General features: G+C 45.1%; 1 protein-coding gene across 2 annotated transcripts in view; it reads left to right on the top strand.

Annotated features, from left to right (window-relative positions):
• Positions 1-13,065, top strand: part of CAPZA1 (capping actin protein of muscle Z-line subunit alpha 1) — a 251,517-nt gene that overhangs the window by 37,958 nt on the left and 200,494 nt on the right. For both annotated transcript variants that reach the window (XM_069633326.1, XM_069633327.1), the window contains exon 2: positions 10,185-10,248. In XM_069633326.1, the coding sequence (XP_069489427.1) occupies positions 10,185-10,248 (64 nt within the window). The remainder of the gene's footprint in view (positions 1-10,184; positions 10,249-13,065) is intronic.

Genomic DNA, 13,065 nt, shown 5'->3' on the forward strand with positions numbered 1-13,065 from the left:
GGGTTACAGACCTGGACTTTGGCTAGGTCTTTCTAGAACACACTGTTCATTGACAGCCATTCTTGGTTAACTGCGGAATTTCTTTAATTATCTTGGCAGAAACAATTTCTTGACCATGTAGGTTCCAATGACAAATTCTTGTCAGAAGGTTGTCTTTCTAGGTCCTGCTTAATATTGCATAGGTGGAGCATTTCTGCTCTGGAAATAACCGGCATTAGTGGATTGGAGACATCATGAAGGGCAGTGAGATCATTGAGTGCTGCAGAAAATGTATAGGAAAAAAACAAAACTGCAATAAATGCTGAATTCGGCATTGGGCCGGGAAAAAACAAACCATATTGTCGATCAGGAGATCGACAATATGGTAATTTGGTGGTTGCTGCCCCCCTCACCTCCCTCACTTCCATTAAAAGGAAAGTGGGGAGAAACACTTATTCTCCAAAAAATGCCCCCTCGGGGAACGAGTCATGCAGAGCAACAGCAGGTAAGTGAGGAGCCGGGGGTACATTTTAAGGGTGGACGGGGGGGGTAGCCGGCCGGGGTCAGTTAAGTGATTTTGTTACGGGCATTTCGAATTCGTGATTTTCGAATTTGAAATTTTCGCTAATGAAATAACATACATCCAGATCATTGGCTTGAATTGAGTAGTGATCGTTTTTGTCAAGACCTGGCATCTGAGATCTGGAAACACAAGGGTGTAATATGGAGCAGAGGAGCACAGGAGCACAGGAGGCAGCTAGTCTAAGGTAGGTGACTTTATTCAAGCTAAGGCTACAGTAGGTAGTTAAAGGGTAATCTTCATAGGAAGGAGGACCGAAGCAGGACACGACACCAGGCATCTAATAACATGGGGAAGATGGCGAAAACTTGCATCACACTGGGAACATTCCACTTGTGGACATACAGCAGCCAGAACCCAGGGTTACATTCAGCCGGTAGAGCATCAAGCCCATGGGTCGAAGACACTGAGGTTGTCCGGTGGGAATAGAATAAGTTCTACACAACGACAGTGCTGAAAATAAAGTCGCACTGTGTTCATGACCTTATTAAACTTTGGTAACTAAGGGAGAATGGGTTATTGATTTTCTTAAGGAAACGGAGCACTCAACCTTTGATGGGAAGAACCCACAATTGTAGAGCGTGTGATAGTGTCTGCAAGAGCTGTTGGGGAAATGTGTAGCTTAACTAGAGCACAGAATAGTTAACAGAACGATTATTGCTTAATAAACGCAAGGACAATTCTGTTGCTTGCGTTGACCATACATGTGTAGTCAAGGCGGCAAACGGCACAGAGGTTTGGAACAGCTGACTGAATCTTGGGAGTTTGTTTCTGGAGTGCCTCTCAAACTGCAAAACGGAGAATCCAAGGTATGTCTGGTCCCTTTTCTACAATCTATCCAATCCGCTTTCTGATACTATGCCCGATATAGTTGCATTTCTGTCTAGGCGCAGCAGGCGATTACTGGGTGCTGCTGCACTTCAGCAAACATTCACTCAGTCATTGTTGCCCCTTCATACCTTTACTCATCTTTCACTTAACATTAGTTTCGTCATTACACGCTAGACTCCTGTACCGGCCATTTTCTAACGCATTTTCCATTTTTTCAATCCTAAACTTCCACTTAACTTTATCCAGATCCATTGCCCTTTTTTACTAATGACTCAATGAAAGCCAGAAGTAAATGTCTGATCAATCAATTGTGGAAGAATTATTCTTTGAAGTATAGGGGATACCATTGAAAATGTTGCATCCAGTGCCGTTTGTCAATTTACTGAATTGCACTTTTGTGTAACCAGCATATATAAAACTTGGCTTTTCCACACACTGCGTTGCAGATTATTTTTGGGGTACAGTTTGCTGATTTTGGTTGTAGTTTCTGGTTTTCACCCAACAATAGGTGGAGCGGTTGGGTTTCTTCCATGGTTAAAATGAATTCTCCCACTGTAGACCCCAATGTAATTTAAACTAAAATTGTGCAGGGGTTCTGTATTCTGTAGCAGAGTTTCTATATGCAGGGTTTCCTGCTGATCACGTTTGGTGTTCTGTCAACCTGGTGGAATTACTCCGGCCATGCCTATGTTGTGGTTGTTAAAGGGCACACCCAGGATTCGTTTGACTAAATTTAGCAGGAGGGACGCTTTCTGCTGAAGAAGCTATTCGATTCATAGAGAATTTACCAGGAGTAATGGTTTTACACCTGGTAACCTCTTTATGAATCAGCCAGAGTGTAGCAGATTCCCTTGTTCGGGAATTCTCTCACGATCCCCGCGATACTAGTTACTCCTCTAGTATTTGTCAAGGAGCACCACTCTGCCCTTTTTGTCCTTGTGCCCCCCCCAACCCCCTCACTCAAATCACAAATTGGAATGCTTGTCACTCTAAAACAACCAAGAACTGTCGCATGGGATGGATAAAAAAAAAAATTATCGACACTTGCTACTTAAGCTATCAATGGGCATGACTCTTAAGTCCCAGAACAAAGCAATTCTAACATGATAAAATCATTGATAATAGAAAACACCTATGCTAAAAGCCTCTAAATCCATGAAACAATGCGTAAAGCAAAATAAAGTGCAAACCAGTGTTTGGTTAAAAGGAGCAGTGTAACTTCAAACATAGACACCAAAAGAATAGACCCACAAATACGAACAATATATAATGGTAAAACTCCACAAAGGTGTGTGTATATATATATATATATATATTCGCAGAACGTCCAAAACATGGTCTGCTAGCGGAGGTCATATTACACTGAATCTCCTTATCTGTTTCCAATCACTGGTCATATTGTACAAGGTTTAAATTCCTAAGACCTTCCTCACTGCTAATTTCGACTAAACAAATGAATACATTGTAAGTAATCATCAGAACCAAAACATTTTGTTTTCTTTTTCTGAAAAAACAAAACGGAAGCTGAAACGTAAAATGCCATACCAGCCGATGTTCAACATACTTCCTTATTCAAACAAGATTAATTTTAATTTGTAGCGCTTGTCTCTACAACATTTATTTGTTGTAAATAAAAAAGTTTTTTTTTTTTCAGCAAACAGCCCTATTCACCATGAAAAAAATCCATAAGCCGTTGCCACCCCTGCATCAAAATCCAGAACACAAACCGAACTCTGATCTGCTGTATCCCAAACATATTTGCAATCCGCAAGCAATATGCCAAATCATTATCCAAGCAGTACGAGTGTCCTCCATAGCTTCAATGTGTACTGGCACACAGCGCCCAACCTAATCAACAATCCAAACAGGCAGTCGTACGTTAATTTGATACAACCTGCTCAAAGGACAATGGGGAGCAACGTTATAAATCTAACGTGCCATATATTGTATTATAGTCATTTATATAGCACCGTTTTGTATGGCCTCCATGTGCTTTGTGGTTGGAATGCCCACTAGGACCGAAATCCAGGTATTGGAAAAGTTCTAAAAGTGGACTTTAAGATGCATGTGTGCTGGCTAGGCTTCAGTAAGCAACCCAAGAGGTTGGGTACGTCGTGTGCGGGTGGTGAAGACAGAGTGCTAGTGCAGGAGACTGTGTGCCCAGCTGGACCGAATTTGTAGTAGGTTGTCGCTGTATTCTAATTGCAGAAGTGTTAAGGCACGTCTGGAGTTTCAGTGCAGAGGGCTTTGTGAGCAGCTAGACCGAATTTGACATAGACGTAGCTGCATTCTAGAGAGCATGGATGGGGAGCCGTACCTGTGGCATGTGTCCACAGATGATGTGCGCTTATACATACCTTAAATTTGGACGGAGTTTATCTTCTATGTTGCTTTGTCAGGTTTTTTCTGACCCCTCAACGACTAGCCCATCACCTTGGGAGACTGGAGTGCACTTTCTGGTGGGGTTAGCATACTTCCATTGGAAAGCACCTGCCTAGTGGCATTCATCGACTGCAATAGGCAAATAAATTAAATGGACATTGCCACCTATGGCCTAAGACCAATGGTATCATTTCCCGTCCCCAAGAGAAACTACCATCTAAGTGCATCAAGTTTTCTTTTGTGCACCACCCCCACCTCCACGAACGTCTTAGTGCATCACCATTACTAACCCCCAGAAGCCATTGAAGTGCATACTGTGTTCTATACCCCAAGTTGAACTGATGCACTTTCTCGCTACCTTCAGTGTGACCTAGGAGTTGAGTGTTCTGAGTTCTTGGGTAAGCCCCTCGGTCCAAGTGTGCGTTACATATCTTCTCCCGAAATCAAACTAGGCGTACTGCAGTTGGTACCTCCTAGTGGTCTGTCTAATCGAGCATTCTGTCAGACACTTCAGTGGAAACGTTCTAGGTACAATCAGATGTTCGGGTGTTGTCTGGTAACCAGATTGCACCAGTTACACAGGTGAGGATTGGTGGCCTGGGGGGTGGATTGATGGATGATCGTCTGTGGGAGTGGAAAGGGGCGAGTTTATCAGGGTGTGCTGCTGCGAACGCTGCTTGCATGCTCTGTAGTGTTGGTTTTGTTGGGTCTGGGCCAGTACTTGTGTGCGAGGAGCAATCAAAGGATATTATGGAAGAGGAATTTCAAGAAAAGGAAGGAGAACCAGATTTTGAGGGCCTTTCTGAATGCGAGGTGGTTATCAATGCTGCAGAGGGAGGTAGTTCCAGATGGTGGGTGCAGAAGATCCACCTAGTCTGGTGCAGTTGTATTAGAAGTGCTGTGCTGGATCTGATGGTCCTGGAGGGTCGGTAGCGTGTGGGTTTATCTTGAAGGAATTTGGGACCGGTGTTGTGGATGTCATGGTGAGTAATGCAGATGGCTTTAAAGGTAGTCCGTCGACCATTGGGGAGCCAGTGTAGAACTCTCAGGGCGTGATGTGTTCTCTAGGTGGGAGGCCAATGAGCAGGCTGGCCATGGTGTTTTGGATTCTTTGGAGTTTCTATGTTGGAATGCTAGTGTGCCTAGATAAAAGGCAGTTTGCATAATGTAAGCAGGAGAGCATGATAAACAGGCTACCTTTGCAAATGCAACTGCTGCCGTAGTAATCTCACATTAATGACTGACAAACTCGTTCATCATGGAACTGGTATATATTTATATACTGCAAGTCACGTCCTCTCGAATCAAGTCTACTATGCCACACGAAATATGGCAGAGCATCTTTGTCATGGAAATTAAAATGCCAGATGACATAACATGGACGGCAGCTCCTCCTACCAATGGGCACTGTGCCACATTCAGTCTTGCACCCTTTTCTGCTTCTAGTTTTCATATCCCCTTCTTTCTCTGGAAGTTGAAGCTGATCTCATGTACAACAAAGCTAGCCCATCTTCCCTTCCACCCCTTCATGTATCTTGGCCATATTAAACTCTTCCTCTGTTCTCACTTAAGTCCCAGTAGGATCTGCTGCTTCAGGCACTCGCAGCATGACCAGGACACATGCATTCTAGCTGGACTCCACAAAATGATCACCCACCCTCAATCTCTTCCGCGTGCAATTCTTATTCGTATTTGACTCCTTTCCTCTGCTCTTTTCCCGCTCTTCCTTAAACCACGAAATGGAAATTCAAGCATAACTCTACAGCCCTTCAATGCCTTTTTGTTCTGATACATTTCTAAATATAGAAGGCTGCACATAAAAATTATTTCACCCCAAGCTGATTTGGTGCAGCTTTTAAATATTCCTAAATACCCACCCCACTCACTGAACCCTCCTTAAGGGGGTTCCCTGCCCACCCCTGTCAATTTCTCAGCATGTACTGTCAAAAACATTTACTTCACACATACTAGCTCGCTTCAGCCCTCCCCCCACACAGACACCCATCCCCCCCCCCCCCTTCCAGGCAAACACTCCCAGCCCACCCTCCCCCGTGCAACAGAGACGTGTCCCTCTTCCACAGCCGTGACTTCCGACGCCAGGCGGTGCCCGTTTGCCCCTGTGCGCAGCAAAGGTTGTGACAGGTCACCTTAGAAAGACCACTCTTTCTGAAGCAATCTTTTATTTTTCGATTAATTGAAAAATATTTTTTCGTTTGATACCATTGAATCAGCATTTATGGAGCTCAGTTTGCCAATGGCATCTCCGGTTGAGCCCAATCAAACTACTTTTTCATTCACTCCCGCTCACCCATAACTGGGTCCAGCTACATGACCAAACAAGTCCTCGGTGCAACAACCTTTTTTTGCAGCAGCCTTACAGCAATTTGGTTAAGAATCTGAGGAATGCTCAGGGTCTCCTGCTTTTTTTACCCGTTCATTCGGGCAGGCTTGCGCCAGCCCTCCAGTCCTGCACACCAGGCAGAAGCAAAGCTTTTGGTAGCCTCCAATTAGTTTGCCCCCCACAAACCTCCAGATGCATTGGTCCACCCACAAGGTTTGTTTTTGCGTTGGAAAACCAGGCTAACCATCTTCAAACGAGTCCAAAGAGTGCATGACTAGTCTGTGTGGGCCTACATCTGTGTCAGAACCATTCTAGACCAGCCTTGAAGCATGCACCGAAAGGAATGGCCCAAAACAAAATGACAGTAAGGCTTCAAAAAGAAGTAGTACCCTGCTTTTGACCTTGTATGTATACACCTCTGTGCGCAAATACCTATGAATATAACGGTACATAACCCGTGTACAAACTTGTATGGCAATCTTTATCCTATTGTCAATGTATCTTGCAACTACCTGGAATGTGTTTTGTAACTTGTAAGTTTAAAGTGTTCTTGTACACGCGCCCGGATACCTTCAGGTCTGGCGTGCGCTACAAATAAACAAACCAACAAAACAGTAACACATGACCCCTTCTTGTGAAGCCAAACTAAATTGCTGCTGCAACCCACTCCAGATCACACTTGTAGTGTCATAGAATCACCCTAGGGCCAAAATGTGCTTAGAAATGGATCAGTGTCCATTTAGGTCTGTGGGCTAGTAGGGCACCACAACACAGTTAGTGATAGTTGGTGGGCGGGGGGGGGGATATTGTGAGTGGGCTTAAGTAGAAGTTGTGATGAATCAATTTAAGAGGGAGCAGCCCCATATGGGACTAGGGAGATAAACCTGCTACGCATAACACCCCCCTTTTCTCTAGGGAACAGTGAAAGTGGGGTCCCCCCATGGGGGACCCACCCAGGGGACAGGAAATCCACAGAAAGAAATGTGCTGAACTTGAGTGCAGAGGTCCTTGTGGGAGGTGTGGCAAGTGTGAGAAACCTGCTGCTCTCCAGGGATCTGTCATCCAGGTGGCCAGGTCACGACCATTGCTTTTGGGTCCAGTTCTTGGAGTTGGACCTGTGCGGGAGGATCACCTGGGTGAGGGGTCTTCTGGCAGTGGGAGACACGATGGCGAGATGCAGAATCCCCTTCCCTGTAACACGTTTACCCCATCCTACCCGGTAGGATACTTGGGAACTCAAAGCCCCCCCCCCTCCCCCAACACAAACACTTTCTCACAGACAGCTCGCTATGAGAGAAAACTGATTAACACCCCATCCGTATACCTAACCTGTCCCAATACAATGGTCAGGCAGGGTCAGGCAATTACTCACCATTACACGCACCTTCCATTACACTTCCCCCACACCGGATAAAAGGCGGAGCACGAAAGCAAATGAGCGAGGCAAAGCACACGAGGAAGCAGAAGTTCCAACATGGCAGTTTAATACAAGGCGAAAGACTGCAAAACTGAAGGGGATTGCAAGAAGGGAAGTGCCCTTGAGCCTTTTGACGAGGAACCGTTACTTTCATGAACCTTCGAGAAAAGAAAACGTAAGACCAGGAAACAAGGCTGAAGAATCCTGCATTGTCTCGGAGTTTCCGGGGGCTCTCCTGCATCGATGTCAAGGCGGGGAGAATCGCTTGCTGCCGTGGAACTGTCCTTTGCTCCTACAACAAAACAGCACCAGTGAAGTCAGCACAGCCGGTTAGTTGGGGAGACTGATACCAGACCAGTCTGAGTTGAAGTTAAGGTCGCAAGTGGCAACATTGTATAGTGAACACTGAAGCAAACATTTTATGAAGCGTATGTGATAATCAAAGCAAGTAAAATTGAATGACGGATGAGTGATTGAACTTACAATACATTCGACAGGTCCGACACTGCGTGCATGCTCATTTCGTCTTTTTAAGGTATTCAACTGATGGTGACAAAGAATTGTGAATCGAAGTGGTCTTGCAAAGGGTCAAGCAAAATCCTGTGCACAATCGAAAGTTTTCAATGTTCATAGCGTAAAGAAAGTTGATGACTAAGTAGATGAAGTTAGCCCGAGCCTGGCGGAGGGACACTAATTGAACATTGTGTTTTAAAGAGGATCTGAGCCCGGGTGAGGGGGATCCGAGGTGAATAGTGAATCGGCTGAGAAATTAAGTACTTGTGAAATCCTAAGAGGAATAGAACTTATTGTTTGTCGCATCAGGCCCTCAGAAAGAAGAGACCGTGAGAGGCAAAGAGACTTGGGCACGGATGGCCCTGATGCTAATGATTGAACTGTAGCTTTGTGCTCGAGAAGCTAGAGACTGTGCTTAGCTAGAGTGTAGTGCCTTGTCCCATGCTGAAAACGTGGGGAAGGGAGGCCAACGGCCTGAACATAGTGACCTATCATTTTGTGAACACTGACTCTACTCTCCCTCTGCCCTCATACTTCTTGACCTCTCTACTGCTTTCGATATGGTAAACCACAACATCCTGATCACCCATCCCTGTGATACTCTGGGCATCACAGATCAGGCACTGGCGTGGCTCGCCTCCTTTCTCTGACCGGCCCCCCCAGTTGGAACTTGGTCCCTTTTCTCTCCTATCACTCGCTATACTTGTGGTGTCCCTCTGAGATCTAGCTTGCCCCCCCACCCCCCGGTTCTTCAATATCTACATGGCCTACAGGATCTCTACCTTTTACCTCCAACTTTGTGTTATGTGGATGATGCGCAGCTCTCTTTTAGGCCACCCTCAGCCTCCTCCTCGCTCAACCCTGACGGTCTCTCCACAATTTAGTCCTGATGTGCTGCGAACAATCTCTGCCTGTACGCCATTAAGAGATTGGCCTCATTTGGACCCCTGCTCCCGCTTTCACACGGGCCCGCCTGCCTTGGCCCTGCGCCCTCTCCTACCGATGAGCCAAAACATCTCCTCTTCGACTCCACTCTCCTTCTCTTCGCACATCTCAGACATCGCCAAAAGTCCAACTACCGACTGCACCTCCTCAAAGGTATTCTTCCTTTTCTCACTTTTCCCCAGAGGCTCACTACCTTGAGAGCCCTTGTTCTCTCTAGGCTGGACTAACCGCCTCTTTCTCAACCTTCCTACTTCAACTCTGTCATCAACAACTCATAACGAACCGTAAATCGTTTTCTCAAGCCCAGGGACTTCATCTTTCCGGCTGTGAAATCCCTCCACTGGCTCTCCGTGGCAGCAAGGATTAAGTTCTAGACCCTCTGCATAGTCCACCAGGCTTTCTGGGGCTGGTGCCCGCACATGCTCTTCCTAAATACACTCCCTTCCTAATTACTCTCCCTCTAGAGTCCTCAGTTCATCCTCCAACTCTCTGCAGGTGAGCCGCTTTCACAAAGAGATTTGAGGGTAGATCTTGCTGTCCCACATTAGTATACTTCACTATATCAAGACATTGTGAAGGTCCAAGCAGTGGGGCTGTTGTGTTAGCTGCTCCCTTTCTTGGTAGTAGTACTTATTGGTGGTGGTTCTCCCTTCTCCCTGAACAGCCCCATTCCTTACTAAATTTTGTTAATATCCCACTAGTTGAAAAACATTAGTGGTTTTTATTTTTTCTCCTTTTTAAATGAGTTTATCATTGTTCCAGGTTCCGTTGGGACTAATGCCACTCTTCACAGTTCTGTTCAATGTCCATTGCAACAGAAAACTGTGTAGCGTTGGTCTAGGTGCCTATAATTCCCAACATGTTAAAACTGTGGTCCCAATATTTGCTTGATGAAGGGAACGAAAAACATGTATTGAAAGTTGGTAGTTAATGGCAACATCTTTGTCGACTTTATTAGCGGCTTTATGAATAAGACAATGAATATCGAAAGGTTTTGGAAATACTGTTTAATTTACTTTGTAAGCATAGTGTTGCCCATAATGGCACATTGTTTAAGTATCTTCTGAAGCGTGGCGTAGAACCGATGGGTGAGGGAGGGGCTGAGGGAACAAATTCATTCTGCTCTTTACCACCTTATCAACCCATTTTTACGATCATAAGATACTGATTGTTTTTTTGTTTTGTTTTTATTGTAGGTCCGCATAGCTGCAAAATTCATCATCCATTCACCCCCTGGAGAATTCAATGAAGTTTTTAATGGTGAGCTATTAGCTTCAATTAAGTCTTTCTGCGCTCTAGAGAATGGCACATTTCTTTTCTTAAAAAGAATCATGATTTTATTATTTTATTTATGTATTGCATCTACTATAGCTTGTGCTTTTCTACTTTGCCCCCTTTTCCCCAAATGGTCCAGAGGTGCTCCTTGTAGTGCAAAATATTGCCACACTTTCTACCCTGTGGCTATTGGTTTCCAAAGGATTGCCTGGTTTTACACCCTAACTGCAGACTTTGCAACATTTTGGGGAGACAGTGACGCTGAGAGCAAAATATAATCTGCTGTAGCAGTAAAGGCAAATGAGCAGGGAGGATGAAGCTTGCTGCTTGAGGCCCTTTTGCTCAAATCTCCAACCCCACACTAAACATGGCAGCTTTGGCTGATGGCAATTGTAATCCAAAACATATGGACAGGTAGTGTACTGCTGGTTCAAAGGTGACAGGCCTTATTTTTTTTTTAAACGCGAACTAAGGTTTTTTGAGATTTTCCCCTGCCCACCACCTCTACTCACTCTGGCAGAATGCCAGCATCCTTCATTAAACAATTGACTGGCATGCCGCTTTTGTATGGAGAATTTTCAGATATGTGCTAATTCCCTTCTACCTTAGAGACCCCCAGCTCTTTTGATGGACTTTAGGACTTTTCATTTCTAACCTGGAGAGTGAGAGACCTTTTTCCCACTCGCATGTATTTTTCTGTGATTTGGACTGCATGTTTCTTTTGACTTTATAGTCTGACAAACTCCATAGACGACATCTTTGCATTGTGACGCACAGCACCTTCAGTGCAGTGGCACAGGGAAGTCTCTTAGATTTGCCAAAGGTTTAAATACCTTCTCTTGGTAAAACTGTTTTCAAGAGCAATGAAGTGAAATTTACTTTACTTTTTGTAACTTTCTAGATCCAGCACACTATCTTACAATAAGGTGCTGGAGGGGTTACTTAGTATCCCCTTTGTCTAGTTTCTCATGTAACATTGTTACCCTTTCCACAATTAATGGCTGGTGGCAGTGGTTTACTTTTTACTACCATTGTGTGTTTTTACAGTAGGCTGCAATTGCAGCTGCAGTAAGACACCCATGGGTGCCCATTTTGTCAAAATGGCCCAGTCTTTTTTCACCATTTCTTAGTAAGCTTGTACTACAGATTTGGTAGAGTGTGGAGCAGCCAGGCTTATCTCGAGGGGAAATGTGAGATGTAGTGGAGTTGCACAAAGATTCACAGTTGGAGGTATTCAAATAAACTTACACTCAAGGTTTCTTGCATAAAAAATTCTTAATTTATCAGTTTTAAAGCCTTCTTCAGAAGGGAGCAATAGAATAATAACATACAAATATACTTCAATACTGTACACTCTGAGTTTCTGAATCAGACAAGACCCTTTTGTATGGCCCACAGACACAACCTACACCAACAGGTGACTTCAGTAACAAGGGTGCTGTGGACATTAATATCTTACTGTTGGCATTCAGAATACTCTTAAAAGGTTGTTAAAAGGCAACGTTTATTAGAAAACAAGAAATCACAAATATTCACAAGCAGGGCAAATAGAATTCACTAGAAGAGTCATTCAATTCAATAGGCTAAGCCAAAGTCAATGGGCAAAAGTCTTTGGATGGGATAAAGCACTTCTGGTAAGTAATGGAAGTCTTTGCACAAGTTCTTAGGAGTCTTTGAAGAAAAGAAGAATCAATTGTAGGGCCACAAGCTGATTAGGCTTGTAAGCCCTTCCACAGCAACAGGTAAGTTCTCTTAGACTTGTTTTACAGTACCTTGGTAAAGAAGAAAAGATGCAGCTGAAGACTTCTGTTCCTGTGCAGCTCTGCAGATTTCACTGTTCCTGGGCCTCAGTCGTGGGGACAAGAGGGAGACGTCTGGGGACTCCTGCACTGGCACGGTCAAAGCTGGCAAACGGCAACATTTCAGTGGCTGTTTCACGTTTCAGCTCCTTGCGGTTCAACAAATAGCAAGAAGCACGGTTCCTGGCTATCGAGGTGGACTTTCCTCGCATCTGAGGTCCCGCACTCATCTGAGGGGCCTGGGGGTGCTTGGTCAGTCTGCTTTGTGGGAATCCGGAGGATCTTCCAAAAGCTTTAGGCCAGTTTACAAGCAACGCACACAATCTGGTGTCCCTCTCCCTGGCTCTAAGGTTTCCTGCAGCAACTCTGAGGAAATTGAACCAGCTCAAGATGGGTGTCCAGGTGGCTTACTTGGGAGTTGATTGGTCCTACCAACTCAAAGGGAGAAGTCGTCCTTGCAGGGCTTCTCCGTCGATGCGAACTTGGCAAGTAGTCACTGCAGCAGGGCATCACTGGGCAAACCAACGGTCCAGCAGTTGCAGCAGGCGTCCTCTTCAAGCTCTTCTTTGGTTCCTTCGTCCAGTGGTTGACTCTGCCTTCCAAGCCAAAAGACTCACCTTTTTATTCAGTTCTCTCCCATTCATTCTAGCCTAGCTGTCACTCACCCAGCAGGGTGACTGTCCTTGCCAGTCAGTCAGCCAATCACCACAGAGTGCATTTGGGTCTCCCAGGAGACTAAGCACATGGAGTTTCTGGCACCTGCCTCACTTCCTGCCTACTCCAGACACTTAGGCGCCAGAGGCGGGTTTCTCTCAGAAACCCTGCCAAAGGCGAATGAACAAAGACCAAACCCGGTTTGGCGCACAGAGAAAAAAAACGTGAAGGACTTTTCCACAAAGAGGGCGAAAAAAGAAGAGCTTGGACCATTTTGACAAAGGAGGCTGTGTCATTTTGAAAAACATGGCTCCCGCAATTTAACGTTACCGAAGCTGCCAACAGTTTG

This window comes from Ambystoma mexicanum, chromosome 13 (assembly GCF_040938575.1).
Source record: "Ambystoma mexicanum isolate Mex_15411 chromosome 13, UKY_AmexF1_1, whole genome shotgun sequence".
Taxonomy (NCBI): Eukaryota; Metazoa; Chordata; class Amphibia; order Caudata; family Ambystomatidae; genus Ambystoma; species Ambystoma mexicanum.